The sequence below is a fragment of the Nicotiana tabacum genome, chromosome 7 (assembly GCF_000715075.1).
Source record: "Nicotiana tabacum cultivar K326 chromosome 7, ASM71507v2, whole genome shotgun sequence".
Classification (NCBI taxonomy): Eukaryota; Viridiplantae; Streptophyta; class Magnoliopsida; order Solanales; family Solanaceae; genus Nicotiana; species Nicotiana tabacum.
In genome coordinates, this window is record NC_134086.1 from 85,318,167 (window position 1) to 85,327,128 (window position 8,962).

The following is an 8,962-nucleotide window of genomic DNA, read 5'->3' on the forward strand; positions in this document are numbered from 1 at the left end:
GAACCTAACACTTCAAGCCCAGCTGAAACTGCTCCTGTTGCTGCTTCTTCAGAAGTTGTCACCGTGCCTGTGACTGTTTCTGAAAGTGAAATTAATATTGCAACTTCTGATGTGCCAACCCCTTTAGTGACCAGTTAAATTTCCAGACTTTGTTTTTACTTTCTTTGTTGGATGATGGTTTTATCCCTTAGTTATTTTTTTAAGGGATTTTTTGGTGAAAGTCCCCAGTCATTATAAATGGGCACTTGTATAAACTTTTTGTTGACTCAGTTTCTACTTAGTCTTTTTAATTATATCAAGAAGTTTGTTAGTACTTCAATGTGCTCTATTCTTGCCTTTTCCTTATCTACTTAGGATTTATAGAATAGTTTAGCATTTTTATCCTTTGAAAATGCTTTATGATTCTTCTCATGACTTATTAACATGAGGTTTATAAAAGAGGGCCCTTTTATATATCAACACTTAATGAAGAAGACGTCTTAAGTTCATAATGGTGTTATAATACGATGAAAGAAATAGGAACACACATGTTTTGTTTGAAACAACTTTGACAAGTTTTTATTCATGAACTTGGACAAGCTTTTGAATATTACATGTATTGAGATACATCTATAACTTTCTCATAACTGTTTTTCTTATAACAGATTTTTATAAAGTAAATACTATTCAACAAGGTTTTTCCTTATAACCTGTTTCAATACATAATCATGACCCTATCTTAATGTATTAGGAAGGGTTTGAGAGGTGATTCCGTTGTTCTCATGGGAAAGAACACTATGATGAATGTTTTGCATCTTCCTTTATTTTGATAGGAAAGAACACATTGATGAATGCTGAGGTTCCGTAACTTCTGCTCGACACTTGTTTCGATTTACGTCTCCGTCTTACCGCACATATTTGTGTACAATATGCAGTCCCCCAAGTGTTTGAGTGCGGAAGTATGAAACCTCGAGCACTTGTTTGTTTCTCACAATTTAGTCCTTTTTCCTGAAAACAGAGAAACATACGGGACTTAGAGGTGCGATTAAAGATGAAGACTGCCTAACCCGTGTGTATTTCCATCAGATTAATTTGTAACCCTGGGCTGGGAATTTTAGAATATTCCATTTTGTCATGCAGGTCGTGACTCATCATTTGGCACGAGTTAGGGTTTTTGCCTAGCATCTAAAATCGTTAGTAAAATTTTAACAATTCAAAGAAAAATTCTAATATAGCGATACCTGATCGTAGGTGCTTTCTCAGAAATAATATCTCTTTAGGTGGACAGCATTCCAATGCGAGGGTAGAACCTTGCCATCCATTGTCTCCAACTCGTATGCTCCTTTTCCCGCAATGTCACGAACTCTGTAGGGTCCTTCCCATGTTGGACTTAGCTTTCCTGAATTAGCAGCTTTTGTAGATTGGAACACCTTTTTAAGCATGAAGTCCTCAATTTTAAAGAATCTGAGGCGTGCTTTCCTGTTATAATACCGTTCAATTACTTGCTTTTGTGCTGCCATCCTTATTAATGCAGCTTCTCTTCTTCCTTCGAGCAAATCAAGGTTCACCCGCATCTCTTCATCATTTGATTCCTCCGTTGCTTGAACGTACCGTGTGCTCGGTTCTCCTATTTCAACTGGAATTAAGGCCTCCGCACCATAAACCATTGAAAATGGTGTTTCTCCCTTGCTTGTTTTTGTCGTTGTACGATAAGCCCATAATACTCCAAGTAATACCTCAGGCCAATTACCTTTTGAATCTTGTAACCTTTTCTTCAAGTTGTTGATAATGACCTTGTTTGTGGATTCCGATTGTCCATTACCCACTGGATGGTATGGTGTAGATGTTATCCTTTTAGTTTGCCAACTTTGAAAAAATTCAGTGATTTGAGCTCCTATGAATTGCGGACCGTTGTCACACACTATTTCTTTTGGTGCTCCAAAACGACATATTATATTTCTCCAAATGAAGTCTTTAACTTCCTTCTCTCGTACCTATTTAAATGCTCCTGCTTCTACCCATTTAGTGAAATAATCTGTAAGTACAAGTAGAAATTTCACCTGACCTTTTGCTTGTGGCAATGGACCTACGATATCCATTCCCCATTTCATAAAGGGCCACGAGGCTATAACAGGGTGTAATAACTCAGCTGGTCTATTCATATTATTGTCGTATCTTTGACATTTATCACACTTGGACACGAAACCGTTTGCTTCTTCTTCCATTTTAGGCCAATAATACCCTGCTCGAATTAGTGTTTTTACCAGCGACCTTTCTCCTGCGTGATTTCTACAATGTCCTTCATGTACTTCCTTCATCACATATTCTGTTTGGGAAGGTCTGAGACACCTTGCTAATGGCCCACCGAACATCTGTCGATAAAGAATTCCTTGATGTAAACAGTAACAAGCAGCTTTTTGCGAAGTGCATAAGCTTTTCTTTTGTCAGCAGGCACGGTTTCGCGCTGTAAAAAAGCAATAATTTTGTTTCTCCAATCTAATGTTAAATGATTAAAATTTACCTCGTTCTTATCAGGTTCGAGAACGGAATGAAATAAATGCACGACTGAAGCATTTGTGTCATTTGCTACATCTGCTGCAGATGCGAGATTAGCTAAAGTATCTGCCTCCACATTCTCATCTCTTGGGATCTGCATTACCTTCCAAGTTTGGAATTGCTTTATTAGTTCTCGTACCTTTTCGAGATATTCTTGCATTCGTATCTCCCTGGCTGTATAAGTCCCCAACATTTGATTGACCACGAGTTGAGAATCACTCTTGATTATAATCTATGTTATGCCGAGTTCTCGTGCCAATTCTAGACCTGCAATTACAGCCTGATACTCTGCTTCATTGTTAGTTATAGAATGACATTTATAGACTGTCTAATAGTCTCACCCGTAGGTGGTACGAGAACTATCCCTAGGCCTGCTCCTTTTACATTAGACGAACCATCAGTGAATAAAATCCAAGTCCCCGGGTTTGCACCATTAAAAACTTGTAATTCTTTTTCTGCTTCTAAATGCATCCCCTGGTTAAAATCAGCTACGAAATCGCCTAATACTTGAGATTTTATAGCAGTCCTAGATTGATAAATGATTTCGTATTCACTTAATTCTATAGCCCATTTTGCTAACCTTCCTGACAATTCATGCTTATGCAAAATGTTTCGTAATGGAAAAACAGTAACTACAACAATGCGATGACATTGAAAATAAGGTCTTAATTTTCTAGATGCCATGATCAAAGCTAATGCTAATTTTTCTAGTTGTGGATATCGTGTTTCAGCATCTAATAAAGACTTGCTTACATAATAGATAGGAGATTGTTTACCTTGGTCCTCACGGACTAAAACAGCACTTACCGCAACTTCTGACACGACCAAATAGATGAGTAGCTTTTCTCCTTCTTTTGGTTTTGCCAATAGTGGTGGATTTGACAAGTAAGCTTTTAAATTTCTAAGGGCTTTTTGGCAATCTTCGTTCCATTCAAAATGATCTTGCTTTTTGAGTGCGGAGAAAAATTTAAAACATTTTTCTGAAGATTTGGGAATAAATCTCCCCAAAGCTACAATTTTTCCTGTTAGCCTTTGGACTTCTTTTTTACTCGTAAGGATATCAGGGATCTCCTCTATTGCTTTGATCTGAGAAGGATTTACCTCAATACCACGATTAGAAACGAGAAAACCCAAAAATTTGCCTAAGGCAACCCCAAATGCACATTTTTCTGGATTGAGTTTCATATTAAATTTTCGTAAAATTTCAAATGTAACAGATAAATGAGAAATATGATCACGAGAATGCTTGGTTTTGACGAGCATAATATCTATATATACCTCCATGGTTTTTCCTAAATGTTCTTGGAACATTTTGGTGACCAACCTTTGATAGGTTGCTCCAGCATTTTTGAGACCAAAGGGCATTACTTTATAACAGTAAGTCCCCCTGTCTGTGATGAAAGAAGTTTTTTCTTTATCACTGGGGTCCATTTTAATTTGGTTGTACCCTGAATATGCATCTAAAAAACTCAAAAGTTCATGCCCTGCAGTTGCATCAATTAACTGATCTATATGCGGTAAAGGGAAAAAATCTTTTGGGCAGGCTTTGTTAAAATCTGTATAATCCACGCAAACCCGCCACTTACCGTTTTTCTTAGGTACAACAACTGTGTTTGCTAACCAATTAGGATACTTTACCTCGTGGATTGACCCAATTTTCAATAGCTTTTGGACCTCATCTTGAATCACCTGATTTTTGAAAGCTCCTTGCTTTCTTTTCTTTTGCTTTACTGGTGTGAAGGATGAGTTTTCATTTAGTTTGTGAGTCATCACATCCGGTGGTATCCCTGTCATATCAGCATGGGACCAAGAAAAACAATCCACATTAGCTTTTAAAAATTCAATCAAAATACCTCGCATGTCTGAGCTTAGATTGGCTCCAACATAAACCTTCCGTTCAGGCCACTGCTCAAATAATATCACAGTCTCGAGCTCTTCAATTGTTGTTTTGACATTTTCATTCTCTTCAGGTTGTTGAATTGTATCAGGTCTCGAGTCTAAATATGTCTTTTCTTATTCAGTTGAGGTTTGATCCTTGATACCTTCAACTATTTCCTGTAATTGCTATTTCTCTTTATTCACGGTGCTCATATCTGTTACAGCGTTGATACTTCTGTCTGTCTGCTGATCCCCACGAATTAGGCAAATTCCCCACGGTGATAGGAATTTAATAACTTGATGTAGAGTTGATGGGAGAGCATCCATATCATGAATCCAAGGTCTCCCCATGATCATATTGTAAGCCATTTCCATATCTACTACCTGAAATTTAGTTTTTTTAACAACACCTGCAGCAAAAATTGTTAGAATTACCTCTCATTTTATTACCACACTTGAATTGTCGAACCTGGACAAGGTATGAGCCTTAGGTATCATTTTGTCTTCAGCTTGCATTTCACGTAATACTCTTAATAGTATAATATTTATGGAACTTCCTGGATCAATCAAAACTCGTTTTACATTAGTATCATGCACAAGTAAAGATATTACCAGTGCGTTATTATGTGGGGTCATTACTCCTTCGGTATCTGCATCATCGAAAGAAATACTTTCGTTTTCTAAAACATGTCGTAGCCGTTTCCCGTGTGTTATCATTACTTTAGAAACCTTGTTGGAAGCCGTATATATTACACCGTGAATATCTTCTCCCCCACTTATAACGTTCACGGTTCTCTTGGGTGAAGGAGGCTTTGGTGGCTCTTGCCTATTTTTCATATAGGCTTGCTTACCTTTCTCACTAAATAACTCAGTGAGATACCCCTGTTTCAATAGATGATCCACTTCACTTTGTAAGAATCTACATTCTGAAGTTTTATGCCCGTGATCATTATGGAATTCGCACAAATGGTCTGGATTGCGCCTATTTGGATTTGACCGCATCTTTTTTGGCCATCGTACCTTATCTCCCATGCTCCTCAAAATAGCTACGAGCTCGGAGGTAGTGACATTAAAGTTATATCCACCGAACCTTGCCTTTAAACTTCTGTCATCATCTCGTGACTCTTGTTTGTTTCGGTCATGTTTGAACCTTGATGAAGAGCCAAATTCCTTGTTCCTCGATTTTTGATCATATCGTTGACTATCCTGCTTTGACCGTGAGTCATTCCTTGCAAGACCCATGTATCGATCGTACATGTTTTTACCTGATCTTTTTTATGTTTCTGATCTCCTCGATTTGCTCCTTTCTTCATGATGAAACTGAGGTACGGTATCTTCCTCAATTCGCAACTTCGTACTATACCTGTTATAAACGTCATTCCACGTGGTTGCAGGGAACACTCGAAGGCTTTCTCTAAGTCCTCTCGTGGTTTCTGAACTTTTGTCATTTAAGTTGCTTGCAAAAGCTATTGCAGCCCAGTTATCAGGTACACGAGGCAAAGTCATCCTCTCACATTGGAATCTATCAACAAAATCTCTAAGCAACTCTGTGTCCCCTTGTTTAACTTTGAAAATGTCTTCCATTCTTTTTTCAACCTTTTGAGCTCCTGAGTGTGCTTTAATAAAAGAATCTGCAAGCTCAGCAAAAGAGTTTACAGAATTTTCAGGTAAAAGAGAATACCAGGTTAATGCACCCTTAGTGAGTGTTTCTCCAAATTTCTTGACCAACACTGATTCAATTTCTTGCTTGGTCAAGTCGTTGCCTTTTACACTTGTAGTAAATGCAGTTACGTGATCACGTGGGTCTGTTGTGCCATCATATTTCGAGATATCAGGCATTTTGAACTTTTTAGGGATTGGAAGGGGAGCGACACTTGGTTTCCAAGGTTGTTGTGAGTATTTATCCACATCCACTTCTTTGATTATAGGGGGAACTCCAGGGATTTGCTCGATGCACTCATTCTGTTCCTTAAGCTGTTTCTGCAAAGTTAGTATTAAATTTTGCAAATGAGAATTATTTGAATTACCTGGTTCTCCTTCCTGTGGTTCACTGGGGGTTCCTCCAGAATTAACAAGGCCAGAACGAGGATTCTCCAATGTATTATTATTAGGTGTAGGTGTGGGTGGTGCAACAGGTAATCGACTAACTAGAGCCTGAAGAGCTTTGCTAACCCGTGCATCAATTACTTTTTGTAAAGCTTCATCTGCCCCTTCAAAATGTTCAGATTGCTCTTGTTGATCAACACGAGATTCAGGAGCAGGAGTGCCTTCGTGAGATTGATGTGGTGAATTTTGGGGGGAGGGAACCACGTCAATGTTCTGTAAATCTCCTTGATTTTGATGGATTTAATTTTCATGGTTTCCCAAGGTGTTTTCACTGTTATTGTTGTTGTTGTTGTTATTGTTGTTTGACATGATGATAACAACGGATAGAATGTAGGTTAAAAGAAAAGATTATCAGTTTCTCGGTAACAGAACCAATTTGTTTAACCAAAAATCTGAGTCTTTGGTCAAAGCTAGAAATAAAGAGAAATTCGGGTTACTGATAATCTGGAAACGAAAATAATAGAAGATTCCTGAGAATAAGTAGTTTTGTATTTCAGTGTAATCTCAATAATATTTCGTGTCTACAGATGTTGAGTCCTTCTCCTTTTATAGTTGATTCTAGGAGAAAATGTAATGCCTTTGTCTTAATGATGCAATTATGAGCAATAAATGACATTAAAAGAAACATTACACAATCATTTCTATTTAATTCAAATATTCTAACGTATTTGATATTTAATGTTGTATCAAGACTCTTTTACGTCATCAGATTCATATCTTCAACTTCTTCCGATCTTCGGTCTTTAAATGACTCGAATAGGTACGAGACTCGTACCTATTTGAGTAACGGTCCACACCTATGTTGTTTTCTTCCCCCTATTTGTTGTCTCCCGTGCCTCTTGGCTATTTATTGCGTTTTGACCTTTTGACCAGTCCACGTGTCATGACACGTAATCTTCAATATTCAGACTCAGTTTTTTCCCAATACAAGCAGGTCCATTGTTATCCCTTGATTCATATGATTTATCCCTGCAATCACACGTAGATAATTCAACCTATTTGTTAGTAATTCGTCCAAGTTTAAATGGATTAGGTTATGATCTGTCAGTTGACTTGATTCAATGGGTTGAAACTCGAAATGACACATCAAATTATTTGTTTAAAATGGATTAAAGAGTGTAACTCAACGGGTCAAAGTGCAACACAAACCAATACAAAATCTTATTTAGAGACAAAAAATTAGTATGTAGATTTGGAATGACTTGAGCTTCCAGATAAACTTGGGATGCAAATAAGTTTTTACCAGTAAAATTTTGCTGCTGCTAAGGAGCAGATCTACTTGTAGTTGGGTTGTAATGGATATTAGTTTGATGTGGTGTAGCTTGTAACTTTGTACAATTCAAATGAGCATCAAAACCACAAGTTTGGCATCTATAAAGCCAATGATTGGTTCCAACATTCTTGCAAATATCACTACAGGATGATTTATCAGGATAAGGAGGCGAAAATTTAAGGTCAAGCTGGTGATGATGAGACCAGTGAGTGATACATAATGGGAAAATGGCACATAGTATGTGAAGTTCAGTACCACAAGTTTTGCAGTGGTAAGAGAAGCCATCTCCTATTTCCCCACATGCATCACAGTTGAAATTGCCTTCAGGATAAATGGGTTTTTGGAGGAGAATGAAATGGTGTTCTTTGTCAAATGGATGAGTGATTTGCTGAGGCATTTGGCTACATTCAGTATGGAGGAAAAAATTGCAAGATCTGCATGTGTAGATTGATCCAGTGGCTTGAATCTTGCAGCCTGAACATAGCTGTGAGGAAGATGAAACAAATTTTTGATTAGTGATTAGCTCTAAAGGGTGAGGGTGACTGAAATGATTTATTGTGTTCTTGGATTGTTGAGGTTCCACCTTCACCTTTCCCATCTCCAACTACCTCTCTCTCTCAAATTTGGAAGTGTAGCTTTAGGTACTTTGATATTTAATCAATTTTGGCAAGTGAAATAATCGCTATGTGTAACTTAAATCCTTTACGACTGTAAAAACTAAATGATTTGTTTATTTTCAGTTATGCACAACTTGTTCACCAAATAAGAAAAGGCAAGGGACAGAATTTGTGGGGGAGATTAAGAATATTAAATGAAATTGTTTGCTAGTATGATACCCAAGTCAAGGTCCATATAACGCGGTTTAGGAGGAAAAATGTCAAAATATTTACTAGGTGAATTCATGAGGGGATGTGCTGCGTAGACTTCAGAAATTAAAACTAGCTAGGTTAGCGGAATTAAAGATTTATTTTATTTTATTTTTTCATTTTAGAATGGCTATTCGATTTCCATGAGACCTAAAGGGTTCAATCAGCTATCTTGAAAATTTGCATAGCAATGTCTGCCAAAGGTTAAGACGGAAGAGGATATAATTTCAAATTTTCGTAAACAGTAAGCACTTGGTGTATAAAAGAGAGGAAATTTGATCACATAAAGCACCGAGCAGAAATA

General features: G+C 37.4%; 1 protein-coding gene across 1 annotated transcript; it reads right to left on the reverse strand.

Annotated features, from left to right (window-relative positions):
- Positions 1–7,021: 7,021 nt before the first annotated feature.
- On the reverse strand, positions 7,022–8,541 carry LOC107830600 (protein VACUOLELESS GAMETOPHYTES-like). The gene is made up of 2 exons (XM_016658219.2): positions 7,763–8,541; positions 7,022–7,488 (listed from the first exon to the last, which is right to left on the reverse strand). The coding sequence occupies exon 1, from the start codon at positions 8,388–8,390 to the stop codon at positions 7,782–7,784; it is 609 nt and encodes a 202-aa protein (XP_016513705.2). The 5' UTR covers positions 8,391–8,541; the 3' UTR covers positions 7,022–7,488; positions 7,763–7,781.
- Positions 8,542–8,962: the final 421 nt, after the last annotated feature.

What these genes read in the sequence shown, in the direction of transcription:
- LOC107830600 (XM_016658219.2), bottom strand. Translation starts at nt 8,390, where the DNA reads ATGGGAAAGGTGAAGGTGGAACCTCAACAATCCAAGAACACAATAAAT.